The following is a 19,703-nucleotide window of genomic DNA, read 5'->3' on the forward strand; positions in this document are numbered from 1 at the left end:
TTTTCTGTGTCAACACGGGGAAAACAACAATGTTGTACCTACTCCACCCACAAATAATTGCATTAAGCCTTGTACCTAGTAATTATAATTCCATGATCCTCCCAGCATGTTGAAATACAACGTTTGAAGGAATGCAAACAAGTTTTTCGAGAAACAAATACTCCTCCAAACATATTTCTTGTAATTCAGGGATGTAAATTCATTTGCCAACAGTCTTGTCTGCAATTATTGCTTTTATAGAACAGTAGGGAAACACGTGCAGGATCTAAACACGGGACAAAAAGTACGGGAAAGAAGGTGCAGAAGGCATTGTTGGAACGGAAATTTAATAAAAGCTCCAGACAGGGCAGCACAGTGGCGCAGTGGGTTAGCACTGCAACCTCACGGCACTGAGGTCCCAGGTTCGATCCCGGCTCTGGGTCACTGTCAGTGTAGAGTTTGCACATTCTCCCTGTGTTTGCGTGGGTTTCGCCCCCACAACCCAAAAATGTGCAATCTCGGCGGATTGGCCACTCTAAATTGCCCCCAATTGGAAAAATGATTGGGTACACTAAATTTTAAAATAAAAAATAAAGAAAATAAAAGCTCCAGACCAACCAGGTCTATAATCAGTCAATGAATTAGACATGAGCTGTTGCCAACAAAAGTGAACATGGGTACCAGTTTCTTTTGTGGGGGACGGGTGTGGTGATAGTTGTGCCCCGGATTAATTTGACATTCCAGGAATGGTAATGTAATTGGCATGCTATCAATGTTTCCTTGTTGCAGGTAGTAAACAACAACACGACATCCAGAGATTTTTCTGAGTTGTGACATGCTGCATTATTCCGATATCGTCAAAATGTTGAGTTCAAGTCAGGAAGTTAAGCTTAAACTGTGCAGTGTTATACCAAATTGTGTTGTACTGTTCATTTCCCATTGCTAAGACACAATAGTTACTGAGCTCAATGTTTCACTACACTTCAAAAGTTTTTAAAATTTAAATTTAATCATCACTCCTAATTCTCCCAGCTTTGGCTGTTCCCCTGCTTTCTACACCAACACCCTGCCTCCCAGGACCTTAAGGCCCTGCAAATGTTAGCGGCTGGCTATTTAAAAAAAAAAAAAAATATTTTTAATTCTCCTTTTTCATATTTTCTACATATTTTACTCCTATCAACAATCAACGGTAACAAATACAATGTCAATATCCCCTTATCAACAAAGAAAGTCCCATCCGCCCACCAACCCCCAAACAACAATCCACATGTCAACACAAAACATCGAATAAAAAAGGAATCTGGAATCACCCATAGTCACCATCACAGACATTCGATGTCACCCAATTCTTGAAAGTACGTACTGTATCTCTCCCCCCCCCCCCCCCGGGCAACGTTCACACGCATCTTCTACCACCTCATAGAGCCGGCTCATCCTCCCCTGTGTGAGGTGTGCTCTACATACCACCTTCAGCTGTATCAACCACAACCTTGTGCACGAGGTGAAGGCATTCACACTCTGGAGCACCTCACACCAGAACCTCTCCTCCATACCCTCTCCCAATTCTTCCTCACACTTTGCTTTGATCCTTCCAGCAATGCCTTCTCCTCTTCCAAAATAACCCTCTAAACCGCCGACAACATCCCCTTCTCTAGTCCCCCTGTCGTCAACACCTCCTCCAGCAATGTGGAGGCCGGCTCCACCGGGACCTCTGTATCATCATCTTGGCAAAGTCTCGAACCTGTATGTGTCTAAACATTTCCAGCCCATACTTCGCTCCCAGCTTCTTCAATCCTGCAAACCGACCCCTTAGAAACAAATCCTTTAGTGCCTTAACTCCCTTCTCCTCCCATCCCACTTCCCTGGCTCAAATCTGATTCCCCTGAATTGGCATTTCCCTTGACCCTGCCCCCAACCTGAAGTGCTGGCGAAACTACCTCCAAATTCTCAACAGTGCTATTACTACCGGACTCCCTGAGTATTTCCCCGGGGCCATCGTGAGCAACGCTGTTGCCAGCACCTTCAATCCCAACCCCCTCCACAAACTCTCCTCCATTCTGACCCACTGGGAATCCACCCCTCTGACCCAGCAGCGCACCTTCTCCACGTTCGCCAACCAGTAATAATATATCGAGTTCAGAAGAAGCGGCTGGCTATTTAAACAAAATGTTATCATGTATCATAAAGTGGCATGGTGGTTAGCTTTGCAACTTCACAGTGCCAGGGACCTGGGTTCGATTCCGGCCTTTGGTGACTATCTTGTAGAGTTTGCATATTCTCCTCATGGATTTCCTCCGACTGCTCTGGTTTCCTCCCACATTCCAAAGATGTGCAGGTCAGGTGGATTGCCGATGCTACAAAATTGCCCCTTGGTATCCAAAAAGATTGGGTTGGGTTGCGGGTAAGTGCACCTAGATACGGTGCTCTTTCGGAGAATTGGTGCAGACTCGATGGGCTGAATGGCCACCTTCTGCACTGCAGCGATTCTATGATCCTTGCTCATGATGCATTTTTTTCCCATTTTAAATTAACAATATGCTGCCTTAGTAAATATTCTTATAATTTAAACCTGTAAATCTTATGAAGCGGAATCAGATTCTGCAGCCTGGATACACAAGTATATTTAATTGAGCTCTGAATTTATAGCTCAACAGCATGGTAGATATGAATTGCCCACCCTAGCTGTCCTTAAGTGTTGGTGGGCTAAATTTGAACCACTGCTGTTTGTATGGTGATTATTCATTGTGACTGTGATTCAAATAAGTGGCATGATTGGCCACTAAGGCAAACCATTGATCTGCCCCCAATGCATTTGGGGATGGCAAATTTCCTTTCCAAAAGGTAATGTTCAATTTAACCTTGATGTCTACATTTGGTAAACCTTTGGTAGTTTACACTGTCATCAGCCAGAAGACCAGTCAGCAAGGCTGAATGATAAATATGCAACACCATTGTACCTATGCAAAATGTACCATTAATCTGTCTGAATTAATTTCTTTCATAGCTGGCAGAACATGGGTGAAGTCATGCTCGTCCACACAGAAGCAAAGTTCCCGAACCACTTGTGCATCAACTCGGACACCACCAGATCTGCTCCCAGTTGTGAAGAAATCCCCTGGGTTACCTCACTTCAAAGCTAAATGTGAGAAGCAGGTTGAATGGATTGCATTGTTGAAAGAACTATTAAAAACAAGTAACCAAAGATTTGAAGCTGTTGCCATAGTACTTCAATATCTCCAAGCCCAGGTGAGAATTAATTTCTTTGCTCAGTGTTTGACTGAGTTTTCTTTTTCTACTGTCGGGGCAACCTGAAATTCATATAAAATTGAATAACTTGTGATTTCTGCAAAGTTAATGAATAATTGTGGTTCAAAAGGTTGTCATCAAACTTTGTCAGAATTGTCTTAACTTTTAACACATCCTACTCCATAAGAATGGAGGTGGGTGGTAGAGGATTTCATGGTAAAATGTCACACCGTTTGTCATGTGATATTCACTTTGTGTGCATAAATAATTGATTACTGTCATTTTACAACATTTGGAACTCATTTCCACTCCTGAAGATTAAAAAGTAAATCAAATTTAGTTTCTCAAAATGATAATCTCTTGGAAGTGGAGTTGGGGTTTAGAAAATGAGGCGGCTTTAAAGTATTTATTTCATTTCATAGAATTTACAGTGCAGAAGGAGGCCATTCGGCCCATCGAGTCTGCACCGGCTCTTGGAAAGAGCACCCTACCCAAGGTCAACACCTCCCCCTATCCCAATAACTCAGTAACCCAACCCAATACTAAGGGCAATTTTGGACACTAAGAGCAATTTATCATGGCCAATCCACCTAACCGGCACATATTTGGACTGTGGGAGGAAACCGGAGCACCCGGAGGAAACCCACGCACGCACGGGGAGGATGTGCAGACTCCGCACAGACAGTGACCCAAGCCGGAATCGAACCTGGGACCCTGGAGCTGTGAAGCCATTGTGCTATCCACAATGCTACCGTGCTGCCCTTTATATCGTTAGTGGTTTATTTCTTTTTGCAACTGCTTTGAAATGCAATATAATACTGGGCCTGTTATGTTTAGTTGGAATTTTTAAGTGCAGACTTCGGAGTTTCGTCATACTTGTGTTCTCTTTCGGCTAAATTGTGCCAAGTTGTAGGTGGTGACACATTAGGTTTGAAGTTGAATCTGGGACATATAGTTGAATAATGGCCTAATGAGATGGTTTCCTTCGTAAGCATATTTTTTAGTCATGTATCTGGGTTGAAAGCAGGGGATGGAAAATGAAGCGAAAAATGCACATTTCTAGATATATTCAAATAAACCAAGTGGTAGATATCTTCTGCATCTCTCCAGATCTGTACTACAAGTACAACATGTATGCCAAAGGTGCACCAAAGTAAAGGGCATGCTTTTTCATTGCATCTTCGATGGAGTATAAACTTTGAAGAAAGAAGTCTAAAATATTTGCAGCAACCCCTCTGTTTGCAGTCTTCTGAAATTAGTGTTTTCATGATTAGGATTGTTTTTCAGTAACTGCTATTTAAATGGAGTTTTAGTTGATGTTGCATAACTTTAAACATTAGGATATTGGATTTAGTTTTATATTGACAACTGTCGGAAGCTCTTTAAGATTTTACTTCATGCATTGTCTGTTCAAGTGATTTGGGCTGTAGGCATCGCTTTTTGTTTCAAATTTCTTTGTGCAAAAATAAAAAATAGACTGCAGAAACTGAGTTGAGTATAGGCTTTAATTGATTGTCAATTTTGCTTGAAATTAAATACTTGATTGCATTTGATATAATAATAGTTCTATAATTTGCACATACTGAAATGTTAACACTTTATTGTATGTTATATAATCCAGGGCACTCCATCTGGACTGAAACATCTATTCGAAGCAGTCATTTGTGAAATCTGAATCTGTCTGAATATCCATGTGCATGTTTTTCTCATTACTCCAGCTGCTCAGCTGACCTCAATCTCTTTGCCTGCTACGAAAACCTTTTGTGTTTTTCAAGTTCCAACAATAGCAAATGGAGTTTTTGTACCTTCTTTGTAACAAAAGATACAAATTGCTAAAACGTGGGGAAACGGGTACTGAGTCATGAAGATATTCGGACAATAGGGGTGAAATTTTGTCACCTTGTGTCGGGGTTTGAGGTTGGGATGGGGGGGGGGGTGGTTGGAGAGAAAGAGTGGGGGGGAATGAGGATATCCAGATGTCAAATTTGGCACGAGATTTTAAAGAAAAACAATTTTCAAGGAGAGACAAGTTAACATGGTGTGAGAGGAGCAGTGCAGGAAGAACCCAATGTGAATAGATAAAGGCCGACTACCACCACCGCAGCACTTTAACAACTATAAGACGGAAAGTGTCGCAAAACTGGTAAAGGGCAAGATGTTGACACTATTGAACCAGATTTCAGTTAAAGCAATTATGTCATGCAATCATCATCATAACTCCTGGATGCCAAGGGCCATGTTTTTGTGGATAGATGTTGTGGTGAGTGGATGGTCAGAGGTGCAATATTGAACCAAATGAATGGGACTATAGACTTTTTGACATTTGTCTGTTGGAAGGATTAGCCTTCAAGGGAAAGAGTGGCATGGAAGGCATAAGAAGATTGTGCTGCTGGATTTGCTGATTATAAAGAGACGATGGTGTGTTCATTTTAATGGGCTTTTGAGTTGCAAGAGCAGCTGAGAAGGTAACTGCTGATGTTTGCAAGGAGCATTCAAGCCTGGGATGGTAGTGGGAGAATATGTGGCAGAAGTGTAGTCCAGCAACCTGTATTTACATAACCGCTGTATCATAATGCCTTAAGGCATTTTGGACAGCTTGCAGATGTAATGTAAACTTTGACACTAAGTCATGAGTGTATTGGAACCTGGTAAGAATTGAGTGTTGAAATATCCAAAAGGAGTGGAGAGGTGAATGAAGGTAATTTTAATGGTGGTTCATTTTCAAATGATGTTCAAAAAACCTGAAATGTTGATACGGTTGTCTGTTGATGGCGATGGGGGAGATTAGAAGAGCAATGCTTTGGAGAGACTTGAAAACCAGGACAAGAACTTTAAATTTGACTATGAGCCAATGTACGCCAGTGTGCACCAGGGATGATGAATTGATGGGGCTTGATGCAAGTAAGTAAGTGAGCAGCAAGAATTTGGATGACCTCCATTTTACAAAGAGGCAAATAAGGGGGTGAGTTCGAGTGCAATGATCTGGGCAAGTAACAAAGCCATAGATATGGGTTTCAGCAGCAGTTGAACTGACAGATGGATGAGGTCAAATGTTATGAAGATTGAAATAGTGATGGCGTGGGAAGCTTATTTTAGGGTCAAATATAACACAGTTGTCAGGACCAAGATGGAATCTGTATGAGTTTGTGGAACAGACTGAAAACTGGCTTCAGTCTTCCTGATATTTCTGTTCACTACTGTCAGACAAGCAATCTAATAATTTAGTCATAGTGGAGGAGCCAAAGAGAGGTGATAACAAGTTGGAGCTCTGTGCACACAACATATATCGAAGTGCAGTTCGTTTTGAAATGCTAAGCTGCTTTACTCTGCAGCAAGGTGAATTAGAACCGCAACAATGTTCAGGTTTCCTCAGTCTGATACATGTTTCCATATGTTTTTGTCTGGATTTCACTGGAGCAGGGTATCTTGGACTTGATTTCTGAATTCTTCAGCTGTTTGCGCTAAACTTGCTGGAGGTATCAGCTGATAGTGGCAGACAACCAAGAAGTAGAGATTCAGACCCTTGAACCTGCTCTGCCATTGTAACCTCAAATCTGAATCCCGTCTACCCCTGATACCGTAACATCTCCTTGCTTACCAAGCATCTGTCCACCTTTACTATCTTATCAGGAAGTGTTACATGGAGGAGAGGCATGGCAAGGGCAAAAGACCATCTGAGACCTTGGTAATGGTGAGGCTGATACTGTATGTCCTGGAGCAACAAGGATTGAGAATGAAATGCAGGAATCATTTCTGAAGGATGGTGAACCAAGAAATATTGGTTCAGAAAGATGAAATTGAATTGAGAGCAAAAAGAGATTTCTGCTCATATTTTCAAACAATTAACTGCATGTTGAAATTAAATTGAACACTTGAAGGGAGGTTAATTGGTATTGCAATAGCAGTTACCTTAAAGGCAACTATTCTCAATTATCAGAATTCGCTTTGTAATTTTAATGGGCAATTAATATGCTAATAAGGCATGTGCTTAAATAACTGATTACCTCAGTTGGCAAAATGGCGAGTATGATGCAGAATGATGCCAGTAACATGGCTTCAGCTGTATCTCATGAATACCTGCCTTCTTTTCTTGCCCATGCTTGATTTGTAGTGGTCCTCTACAAGCTATATAATCAATTGTGTCTCTGATGGAGGGAGATACCTATGATCCTCCATGCACTATTGTGCTTGCGCCAGGGTTTAGAAAACTTCGAAGTATATTATGGAGTTAATCTGACCTACAACTGTTTATTGAATGTGACCAGGATGAGCACAAGAGCCTGCCCTTCAAGTGTTATTCAACAGCGTTCTTGGGTACATTTAATCTTAAAAAAAACAGCTTTATTCAACATATTTAGTTAACATTTGTGTAAAAATACAAAATAAGAATTTTTATCAACTACTAACAAAACAACCCCCACAGCTACAGTAATCTATGTATAACCCTTCATAAATTCCCCCTTAACTGTTCCAATTGTAGGGCAGCATGGTGGCGCAGTGGGTTAGCACTGTGGCCTCACAGCGCCGAGGTCCCAGGTTCGATCCTGGCCCTGGGTCACTCTCCGTGTGAAGTTTGCATATTCTCCCCGTGTTTGCGTGGGTTTCGCCCCCACAACCCAAAAGATACGTAAGCTAAGTGGATTGGCCACGCTAAATTGTCCCTTAATTGGAAAAAATTGGGTACTCTAACTTTTAAAAAACTGTTCCAGTTCAATAACAAAATCCAAGTGAAACCAGAAACCCCATTTCAAAGGTGTGGCAAGCACACTGCATTCTTACTGGCACTAGACTTGTTATTGATACTCTGTTCCCCTTTTTAAACAGCAGGTTTGAATTCCTTCCAGAAAGCAATTATCTCTAAGTTATCAAGCAGTCTGGAAACAGCTTTTCAAATGAAGATAGAGACACTTCTTTCAACCTGTACAGTTCAAACCAGTCTAAATGCAAAAATGAAAATAAAAACTCAGAGCCACAGCCCAGCTCCACCCACACAATGACATCACTGATGCCATGTGATCAGGCAAAAACATTTCTGAAAGAGACACTCATGACATTGTTCAAAGCAAGCAGTGGAGAAGTGACCAGGTTTGGCAGATTCTCAATGCATACCATACATCTTTTAATCTCTTGAGTTTGCGCATAATAATCTTTATTATTGTCACAAGTAGGCTTACATTTACTCTGCACTGAAGTTACTGTGAAAATCCCCTAGTCGCCGCACTCTGGCGCCTGTTCGGGTACACAGAGGGAGAATTCAGAATGTCCAATTCACCTAACAAGCAGGGCCCAATCTTTCAGGACGTCTGGCAGGGAACCGGAACACCTGGGGTAAACCCACACAGACATGGGGGAAAGTGCAGACTCCGCACAGACAGTGACCCAAGCGGGAAACAAACCTGGGACCGTGGCGCGCTGAAGCAACAGTGCTAACCACTGTGCTACCGTACTGTCATCATTAACACTATTTTTCAACAAAATCCAGTGCAATTCAATTTGCCTTAATCCAGATTAGAGCAAACTCTACTTGTGCTTGTCCTGTTGCATCTTGCAGCAGATTTTTGTGCTTTTCATTTAAAACTTTCCATTGTCAAAAAGTCTGACCACGGCAACACGGTGGCGCAGTGGGTTAGCCCTGCTGCCTTGCGGCACAGAGATCCCAGGTTTGATTCTGGGTCACTGTCCGTGTGGAGTTTGCACATTCTCCCTGTGTTTCTGGGTTTCTCCCCCACAACCCAAAGATGTGCAGGCTATGTGGATTGGCCACACTAAAATTGTCCCTTAATTGGAAAAAAATAATTGGATACTAAAAAGTATGACCACGACCGACTTTCCTTTCCTGACAAATAATGAAAATTTTGTCATACAATTCTCAAGTGTGTTTCTGAATTACAAGATAAATTAGTCTATAGTCGAGTTTAGCCTTTGAGATGGAGTACGAACTTTTGCTGAAGATATTAGTTATCTTTTCATCTGTCTTTGTTGAAAATGTGTTGCTTGGGGAAAATGGTCAAAATCCAGAGTCCTGATAATCAGTCAAATCTGGCTAATAAGCACGTCCTTGAGGGGTGAAGGGAGTGTGTGAGACAGTTATTTGCATTGGAAAGCAATAAGATGTAAAGTAGATGATGCCCATTAAAGTGGAAAAGTGTTTGGGAGTTATTGGAACTATTAAGTATCCAGTTTATACCTTTTAGTGAAAATAATTAGATTTGAATGCTGCTGGAGGGGAATTAATCACCAAAGTAAGTTTTATATCCTTGCAGATAATGAAGTTGTTTGTGATATCATTTTCATAGGCCATTCAGCGCATTGTACCTGTGTTAGCTCTTCTTTTTTTTAAAATTTAGATTACCCAATTATTTTTTCCAATTAAGGGGCAATTTAGCCTGGCCAATCCACCTACTCTGTACATTTTTGGGTTGTGGGGGCAAAACCCACGCAGACACGGGGAGAATGTGCAAACTCCACACGGACAGTGACCCAGAGCCGGGATCAAACCTGGGACCTCAGCGCCGTGAGGTGGTTGTGCTAACCACTAGGCCACTGTGCTGCCCGTGTTAGCTCTTCTAATGGAGCTATCCAATTAATCCGAAGAAAATTTGTTTTAGTAAAGAAAGAATAACTTATTTACATAACGCCTTTTTACCTCAGGATCTCCGAAGCACATTACGCAACTCATTAACCAGTCTGAGTAATTATGTAAAACGTATATCAGCTATTTGCACACACAACTCCATAAACAGATCATGTGATAAGCAAATCACTTTGTTAAAACAAAGTTGGGTGAGATAAATGTGACTCGGGACATCCGTTCGAAGTCTCGATTGATATTGAGTTTTCATGTCCACCTGAGAGCAGACAAAACTTCAGTGCAATGTTTGATCTGAAACACAGTACCTTCAAGTACAGCATTCCTTCAGTCCTACACTGGGGCTGTTGGCGGTTATCAAGTCTCCTAAGTATTACTTGAACTTTGATTCAATGGTGAAATGCTATTCATTGAACCACAATTGCCATATACTATATTAGATATATTCGGGAGTAATTTTGAAAAAATAATGTGACTGAAAACAGCATGAGCAATAGTTGCATGCACCTGGCATTTAAATTCTGTATAAAAAAAAAAAAAAAAAATTAAAATTTTTAAAACCCCAAGAATAGCAGAACCCGAGTATGCAGGAAGAAATAATGGACTTGTTTTTTTTTAAATGCTGAAATAATCATTCGTGATATCAATCTACATATTGGGCGAATCCGAGGTAGCCTGTAGGTTAATGAGGTTTGTTTGCTGTCTGGAGAACAGACTATTCTAGATCTGGTCATGTGCACTGAGTTAGTGACCTCATAAGGAGCCTCCAGGCAAGTGTTCATAAACAAAATAGACCCACACTTCTCTTCAAACTGAAAGCGAAATTTTAAGACTTGACTTGCCCTTGGCCTTTTAAGTTTGAGGACAGAATTGGCTCAAACTAACTCGGGGGAAATAGATAAATAGAGAGGGCATTAGAAAAGCAGTGGCACACATTTAAGATATTTCAGAACTCTGCAAAAATACTTTTCATTGACAGATTCAGAAGGCTGCCCCATCCGTGGCTAAAGCAGTTGTGGATGTCTTGTTATGCTCTTGTTCATGCAAGGACTGCGATGTGGAGTCTTTCATCGCTTCCTGTGTAGAGGCTGGGACCCTTTGTGGTGCGTGGATCACTGTGTGGCAGCAGGCTGCTCTCTGTGGGCTTGTACCACTCTCTATCTCTTGGTGTCAGGCCGCAGCATAATCCTGCACTCACGAGAAGGGATGTCATATATGCTGGACTGAAGATCCTCAAATCCGAAGAATACATCTGTGTCGGATTCTTCACTGTAGAACACATCTCGTTGCGGTTCGGATTTGGTACTGGGGTCGCCATCTCTAATGAAAAAAACCTTTGTCTGAGTCGTAGTCTTCTAGGACCATATCATCACTTTTTGTGTCAGAGCTGGCACTGGGCTCGTGATGTCCAAAGAAGAAATAAAGGTTGGAGTCATAGTATTCAAGGACTGCATCATCGCTTTGGGCGGTGCTAACTGCTTGTTGAAGGGTTCTGCAGAGATTACTTTCAGCTACTGGTCGAATGTCGGGCATTGTGCTGTCGTTCCAGGTGAAAGAATCAGGTTTTACAGCTTTAAAAAAAAAATTCTGTGTTTTGGGACATTTCCCCTTTAAGTGGGCGTTGTCCGGGGCCTCTGATGTCATGAAGCGTGTGACGTCGGTTGTAGGAAGCGATTGCGCATATCGCTGTTCCTTTACTGGGGGCCTTTTTCGAAATTGCGCATGCGCGGCTCCTCGCGCAACTGCGCATATGCAGTACCTTTTTCAAGATGGCCACCGATCAACTTATTGTTCTCTGCTCCGGGAACGCGGCCTCGTGGTAAGTGCTGGCGCCTCTCTTACCGTTTTCTGTTGGCACCAGCGATGGTGAGCAGCATGAGATGGTGAGTCTTGTAGGTCGGCTGCTACCAGAAAGATCTCAAACCTTTGCCTGAATGCACGCCAGTTTTCGCGGAGATTGCCGTGGCACTTGAGCCACTGTGGAACCGGAACCTCTATCATCTTGCCTGGGTATCGTTGTTGGTTGTCACTGTTTGCTGAGCTGTAACTGTAAAGATTGAAACAGTCACTCAACTGGTACCATGTCTTGTTATCCTTGGTTCCAACTCCATCTACAAGTTTGCTGACGATACGACCATAGTGGGCCGGATCTCGAATAACGACGAGTCCGAATACAGGAGGGAGATAGAGAACCTAGTGGAGTGGTGTAACGACAACAATCTCTCCCTCAATGCCAGCAAAACTAAAGAGCTGGTCGTCGACTTCAGGAAGTAAAGTACTGTACACACCCCTGTCAGCATCAACGGAGCCGAGGTGGAGATGGTTAGCAGTTTCAAATTCCTACGGGTGCACATCACCAAAAATCTGTCCTGGTCCACTCACGTCGACGCTATCACCAAGAAAGCACAACAGCGCCTATACTTCCTCAGGAAACTAAGGAAATTCGGCATGTCCACATTAACCCTTAACAACTTTTACAGATGCACTATAGAAAGCATCCTATCGGGCTGCATCACAGCCTGGTATGGCAACTGCTCGGCCCAGGACCGCAAGGAACTTCAGAGAGTCGTGAATACCGGCCAGTCCATCACTCGAACCTGCCTCCCATCCATGGACTCCATCTACACCTCCCGCTGCCGGGGGAAAGCGGGCAGCATAATCAAGGATCCCTCCCACCCGGCTTACTCGCTTTTCCAACTTCTTCCATCGGGCAGGAGATTCAGAAGTCTGAGAACACGCTCGAACAGCTTCTTCCCCACTGTCACCAGACTCCTAAATTACCTTCTTATTGACTGACCTCATTAACACTACACCCTGTATGCTTCAACCGATGCCAATGCTTAAGTAGTTGCATTGTATATCTTGTGTTGCCCTATTATGTATTCTCATGTATTTTCTTGAATTTTGTTTAATTCCCTTTTCTTCCCATGTACTGAATGATCTGTTGAGCTCTTGCAGAAAAATACTTTTCACTGTACCTCGGTACACGTGACAATAAACAAATCCAATCCAATCCAATGTACAGCACTGGTCTCCTTGCTGAAGGAAAGCTTGTCTAGTAAAAGGAAACAATTGTAGGGATAACTAAATTATACAATACAATGCTTTGATAACTAATAATTTCTTCTCTCCAGCTTTCCGACGTCTGTTCTCTCTGCACTCCTGATACACACACTCCCAGAAAGAGCGGGAAAGTTATTTATATAGGTCCTGACAGTGAGACATCTAGTGTTCAATTGCCTGTACTAGCATTACATGTATTGATAATGTATATTGATATACAGAGATCACGACACTTATCCTGACCACTATTTCCGCCCCCACAATCCCAAACATACACCAGGTGCAACCTACAACACCTCAAGCCAACCCCTCCAATTGTCCCCATTAAAGTGTCCAATCAAATTCATTCAATCAAGCCCAGGTTCATGCTCATTGAGAAAGGACTCCACTACCTCCGACGTATTGAAAAAATGGTCACACTCTGCCTCGGCAGGTACACCACTCCAAACCTGACTTTGCCTTATTAAAATCTGCACACTGCTTTGCCAACTCCATCCTGTCATCTTGGTATATCCTAATGATGCTTCCTTCTCACCCAGAGTTCCAATTCACTTTAGCCCACTGCAGACCCTGCTCCTGCAGTTTGGGGTAAGTTAACTCAAACATCGAGGTGTTTGGTGCTAATGTTCCCTATCTGAATGGGTACGTAAGCTGTGATAATTCCTTGTTCCATGTGGCCTGTGAATCCACTCGGTGATGGTGTCTGTGGTGGGCCATTTGGTCCTGTTGAAACATGGTGGAGGAGTTTAAAGTGGTGCGGGATCATCCTGTGTCACAAAGGAAATTGACTCTAAGTCCCCAGAGTGTGCCTGTAACTACTGGTCTGCCTGATTCATCCCAGCGTGTGTCACACACCCAAGTTGGGGAGTCTGAACACCGTCAATCTGTGGAGTTAAACGCTAAGTCGTCTGAACGGGTGCTAACATTATGCATATATGCCCAACATTGTTCCTAGGTGGGGAGTTTGGTTGTTGGTATCGTTGATGGCTCGGGGGGGGGGGGGGGGGGGGGGGGGCGGCTTTGTGGGCAATCACGGGCATAATGTCCTATGTGGCCACAATTGTAACAACCTCGTGGTGCCTGTGCTCTGGGGTGCTGTCCCTCGTGCCTACCCTCGTTTATTTATGCTGGAAGCTGTGGAATCCAATAATGACTGCCGCTGGCTCATTCACCCCAGACTTCCACTGGAGTACTTGAGCCAGAACCAACTCTGGAGGAGACAATCGCCATCACCCTCCCCAAAAGCTGGACAAACATCTGAGAAAAATATTCAGTCGGCTTCAGCCCCAAACCCCAGGTAACCCCACAATTCTGAGGTTCTGTCTCCTTGGCCTGTTTTCCAAGTCATCCACCTTTGCCCTCCCAAGTGTTTTGTTCCTCTCCTCCAGCAGCAACATTTCTGCTTCCAATGAGGGGATTGTGCTGTGACGAGGCCTCCTCCACACCCTTCAGCACCCAAGGCCGGGCCCAATGTCTTCCTTTCTGCTGTGTTTTGCAGACTTGGGGTCCATCGAACAATTACCCCTGTAATCATCTTACCGCCAACCTCCTTCATAGATCTCAACATATTTTTGCCAGCCAATTCCTTATCTGATATGATGGCCAGTTTTCATAGTCATAGAAGCCCTACAGTGCAGAAAAAGGCCAATCGACCCATCTAATCTGCACCAACACTTCGAAAGACCACTCTCAGGCAGAAGATATAGAAGTCTGAAGACCAGCACATCCAGACATAGGAACAGCTTCTTCCCCACAGTTACTGTATTCCTCAACGACTCTCCCTTGGACTGGTCTGTTCCCTGTAAGAACACTATTCACAACGCCCTATGCTGCTCTTGTTTGGCTTTGTCTGCACTGTAACCAATCACTATTTATTGATGCACCACTGTCCATGTGCTCTGTCGATTATTGTTTTGTCTACTGTGTACGTTCCCTTGACCACAGAAAATACTTTTCACTGTACTTCGGTGCATGTGACAAAAATCAATCAATCTCCTTGGTCCAATCCCCCTCCCTGTAACATCCCCCTAAGGGGCAATTTATCATGCCCAATCCAGCTAACCGGAACATCTTTGGACTGGGGAGGAAACCGGAGCACCTGGAGGAAACCCTCGCACACACTGGAAGAAAGTGCAAACTCCACACACAGTCATTCAAGGTCAGAATTAAACCCGGATTCCTAGAGCTGTGAGGCAGCAGTGCCAGCCACTGTACCATCTATTGATGACCAAAGTCCCTGGGGACCAGGTTTCAAAATTCCAAAAAATAAAGGCCATGGCAGGAGCCACCTTGTGTGGCCTTCTTCCTGTCAGCACTGGAAGTCCAGAAGTAAATAAACCCTTAATGAGCAAGGTTATCGGGATCGCAGGACTGTGAAGTTGAGGTTAAAATTCGATCAGCCATGATCATACTGAATGGTGGCACACTCGAGGGGCCAAATGATCACCACCTGCTCATTCATAGGTTTTGGCTTACTTATTTGGATACAATTGCATAAGAAACAGCTCCAACAAGGTTCACTCTAATGATTCTGAGGGTGAGGATGAGGGAGTTAATGAGCAAAGATTGAGCAGAATGGGCAAATAGCCCAAGAATTAGGTCATCTTATCGAAACAGAAGATCCTGAGGGGATTTGGTGCTGACGGGATGTTTTCGCTTGTGGGAGAGTCCAAAACTAGGAAAAACAGTTAAACACATTTAGGGGTCTCTACTTGAGACATATGAGAAGAGATGTTGGCTGTTCGTTTTTAGTTTGTGAATTCACTTCTGAGGAAGCCAGAGAGGCTGGGTTATTTCCAAGGATAAGTTGGTTAGATTTTTGATTGTCAAAGTTCATGGCAGGCAGGAAAGTGGAACAGATGCCACAGTTAGATCAGCCATGCTCCTATCCAATGTCACAGCAAGATATAGAGGCCAAATTATCGTCACATTTTTGTACTCTTTTGTATTGAAATAATTGTTAAATATTGACTGGAAAACCTGGTGTACTGGTGCGGTTAAACCCAGAAGAAAAAATACATTCAGACCAGATGACTCGAAACATTAGAACATAGAAATACAGCTTAGAACAGGCCCTTCGGCCCAGGATGTTGTGCCGAACTTTTGTCCTAGATTAAGAAGAAATTAATCTACCCCCCCATCATTCTACTGTAATCCATGTACCTATCCAATGGCTGCTTGAAGGTCCCTAATGGTTCCGACTCAACTACTTCCACAGGCAGTGCATCCATGCCCCCACTATTCTCTGGGTAAAGAAGCTACCTCTGACATCTCCCCTATATCTTCCACCATTCACCTTAACTTCATGTCCCCTTGTAATTCGTTCCACCCAGGGAAAAAGTCTCTGACTGTCTACTCTATCTGCTCCCTTCTCTCTCCGCAAATGCTGTCAGACCTGCTGAGATTATCTAGTATTTTCTGTTTTTGTTTCCGTGTTCTTATTTCCCCAGTGTACTATTCTTTTCCTTCTTGGAAGATCAAATCATTTGAATTGCCAATTTTTTTTTGGTTACACCAAGTTCGAAGGTTTCTTTTGCACTCGGGGGAAACAAAATTAGTTAATTTTGTAGTGTAGGATAGTTTTTTTTAAAACGAGTGTCAGCTTGGTTCATTTTTGCCTCTTGGGCCGTATTCCAAGACTGTCAACTGCATAGAGCATTAAATTTATGGAGGGAGTGTCTTTTGGTTGAGTAGTTCAGATTATTCTCATTTTTCTTTCGCTGGTGGTTCAAGAGGAGGTCAGAGGCTGTGAATTCTGCAGGGAATAACCCACGAGTCCTCAAAGCCTGTCAGAAGGCACTAATTCAGGAGGAGTGTGATGGAATACTCACAGCTTCAATGACACTTCCTTCACTACCAAAGTACAGTGTGTGCCATCTCCAAGCTGCATTGCAACAACTCACCAAAGCTCTTTTGACAGCACCCTCCAAACTCATGACCTCGATCACCAAGAAGGACAAGGGCAGCAGATAGATGGGAAACCACCACCTGAACACACCATCCTGACTTACAACTATATTGCTGTTTCTAGGTCACTGGATCACATTTCTCTCCCCCCCCCCCCCCCCCCCCCCCCCCCGGCGCCCCCAACAGCACTGTGGGTGTTCCTACAACACATGAGCTTCAGCAATTCAGGAAGGCAGCACACCAACATCACCATGGGCAAATATTGGCCTAATCAACATTGCCCGCCTCCTGCGAATTAAATTTAGAAAAGGACATAATAGAGCTCACATGAGTAAAGCTTCCAGTGTCCTGGTAATCTTTAGCTCAACTACCACAAACTAATTAACTGCTTGTTTAGTTATTACGTTGATTCGTTTCTGGGGTGTTGCTGTCAAGGTTGCATTTGTTGCCCATCCTGAAGTTCCTTTGAACTGAGTAGTTTGCTGCACCATTTCAGAGGGCTTTGAAGAATCAAGTCTGTGGATCTGGAGCCATATGTTGGCCAGACCAGGTAAGGATTAGCAGATTTCCTTCCCTAAAGAACATTAGTGAGCCAGATGGGTTTTTATGACCAGCAATTGTTTCATAGTCACCATTACTGAGATTAGCTTTTCAATTTCGCATTAATTCAAGTTCCACCAGTTGCCATGGTGAAATTTGAACCAGTGTCCCCTGAACAATCGGCGAGTCTTCAATGCCTACTCTGCCACCTCCTACTGTTATGGCTTGTGGGGCATTATATGTAAAATGTCTGTCAGTTACCTGTACTTCAAATTTAGAGTGAGACATGCTTTGTAATTGCCATGTCTGAAATAATAATGATGTTCATTCTGCAGCTATGAATCCATTTGCAGTGTTGAGCCTGTCTTCTCATTTTTGTGTTGTGTGCTGAGCAATCGATGGGTAGTTTTATTTTCATCTGGGCAAATTGATAATCAAGAACATAGTTTATAACATTCTTGCATATCTGATTATGTTTAACACCTTTGCTTTTAAACAAAGTATACAATGTCTAATCCGCTAAACCTGCTTCGGAAAATCAGGTCATGTCAGGAGTTGCTTCAAGAATTTTTTGCTGTTGGCATTTGTCTCCTTATCTTGAGTTGCACTGTAAAGGATTTCCAAGTGCCAAATTAAAATTGCAGTACAGAGTGGGGCTGAAGTGATTTATCAGTTGTGGTGAATGAGATTTAGAGGCAGCACGGTAGCATGGTGGTTAGCATAAATGCTTCACAGCTCCAGGGTCCCAGGTTCGATTCCCGGCTGGGTCACTGTCTGTGCGGAGTCTGCTCGTCCTCCCCGTGTGTGCGTGGGTTTTCTCCGGGTGCTCCGGTTTCCTCCCACAGTCCAAAGATGTGCGGGTTAGGTGGATTGGCCATGTTAAATTGCCCTTAGTGTCCTAAAAAGTAAGGTTAAGTTGGGTTACGGGTATAGGGTGGATACGTGGGTTTGAGTAGGGTGATCATTGCTCGGCACAACATCGAGGGCCGAAGGGCCTGTTCTGTGCTGTAATGTTCTATGTTCTAAGTATAAATATATGTATCAATATTGTAAGTGCAGTTGCACTACCTGACCACCAGGGGGAGTAGCTCTGGGAGTACTTGAGAGTTTGTACTGGGCCCCCCTTGGCTCCGCCCAGAACCCCTCCCCCTGGAGCTGCTGTATAAAGATCCATGCCACAGTGTCAGCCAGCCAATTGACCGAAAGTTCAACGGCTAACAGGCTGGCTCTGTTGTAAGTATATTAAAACCGCTGTTCTAAGCATATGTCCGTAAAATTGATGGTTCCATCATCAGTGTGAGCTACATTGTTCAAAGTCTAGCTTTAAAAACAAGTTAAATGGCTTGAGTTTAAATTAGACATTTCTTATAGCTGTCGAACCGCATCTCGGCTTACAGCTGTCAAGACTGGTAAATGATTTACTGAAGTTGATCAATACATCCACTCTAAATAGTGCTATATTTTGTATATCTGCCTAACCAAAGTTGAATCAACCTTTGCGAACTGAATAATAATTGGACTGCAAGCTTTATCATTTTAAATCTCCAATGTTGATGTAACAGTGACTACAAATAAACACCCAGAATTAAAATTTAACCATGTAACAAAGGGCTTAGTAATGCATCTCTCTGAATTTGAGGACTCCTTTAAGCCTCGCAACTATAGTCACTCTGGTGATTGTTTCAAGACACGTTGCAAATATTTGTGGTTGGTTGAAGGTTGAGCTTATTTTCCAAGGGAAAGATTTGTTTTCAATCATTTTCTTGGGGCCACCTCTTTGCACTGACATTCTTTCCTGTTGGAAGTGTTATTAAACTTAAACTCGCATTTTCCACTTCAATACCATGTGTAAGTCTTGCATTTTTTTAGAGATGAGCTGGGCAACTGTAGAATGTCATTGCCAATACTCCAAACTCAAACATAACCTTGTGCAATGCCAATGTTTAATGCTGAACGATGCTGTTGGCCACTGACTAGTAATTCAGTACTCAAAATATGCCTCGGGCATCAAATCAAATTGAACCAATTTGCATAATTTTGTAATGACTGTTTTAGCAGCCTACTATTCAGTTTCAATCAGATGTTATAAATTGTGAATTTCATTTACTATTAATGCATTATGTTAACTCTGGGTGTATGCATTATTTCTGAGTTCCAACACTGTTATGCCTTTTCTGTGCCAGAAATAGACAATCCAATCTGTTAAATGCTTCACGTTCCTGCATGTTTTTCAACATTTGCTACCTTCTAGGTAATTGTAAACCACTTTTTCTCAGTTTATCTGCCCATCATTTGCGTTTTTAAATGTATGTATTCTTAAGCTAACCTAAAGGAGGTTCATCTTGACAAAAAATGCATTGAAAATGTAAATTTTCTAGTA

The 19,703-nt window shown here is 42.9% G+C and overlaps 1 protein-coding gene across 3 annotated transcripts in view; it reads left to right on the top strand.

Moving 5' to 3' along the window:
- The window catches only part of mtus1b (microtubule associated tumor suppressor 1b), a 221,160-nt gene that overhangs the window by 148,451 nt on the left and 53,006 nt on the right, over positions 1–19,703 (top strand). For all 3 annotated transcript variants that reach the window (XM_038791093.1, XM_038791094.1, XM_038791092.1), the window contains exon 7: positions 2,984–3,225. In XM_038791093.1, the coding sequence (XP_038647021.1) occupies positions 2,984–3,225 (242 nt within the window). The remainder of the gene's footprint in view (positions 1–2,983; positions 3,226–19,703) is intronic.

This window comes from Scyliorhinus canicula, chromosome 3, assembly GCF_902713615.1.
Source record: "Scyliorhinus canicula chromosome 3, sScyCan1.1, whole genome shotgun sequence".
Taxonomy (NCBI): domain Eukaryota; kingdom Metazoa; phylum Chordata; class Chondrichthyes; order Carcharhiniformes; family Scyliorhinidae; genus Scyliorhinus; species Scyliorhinus canicula.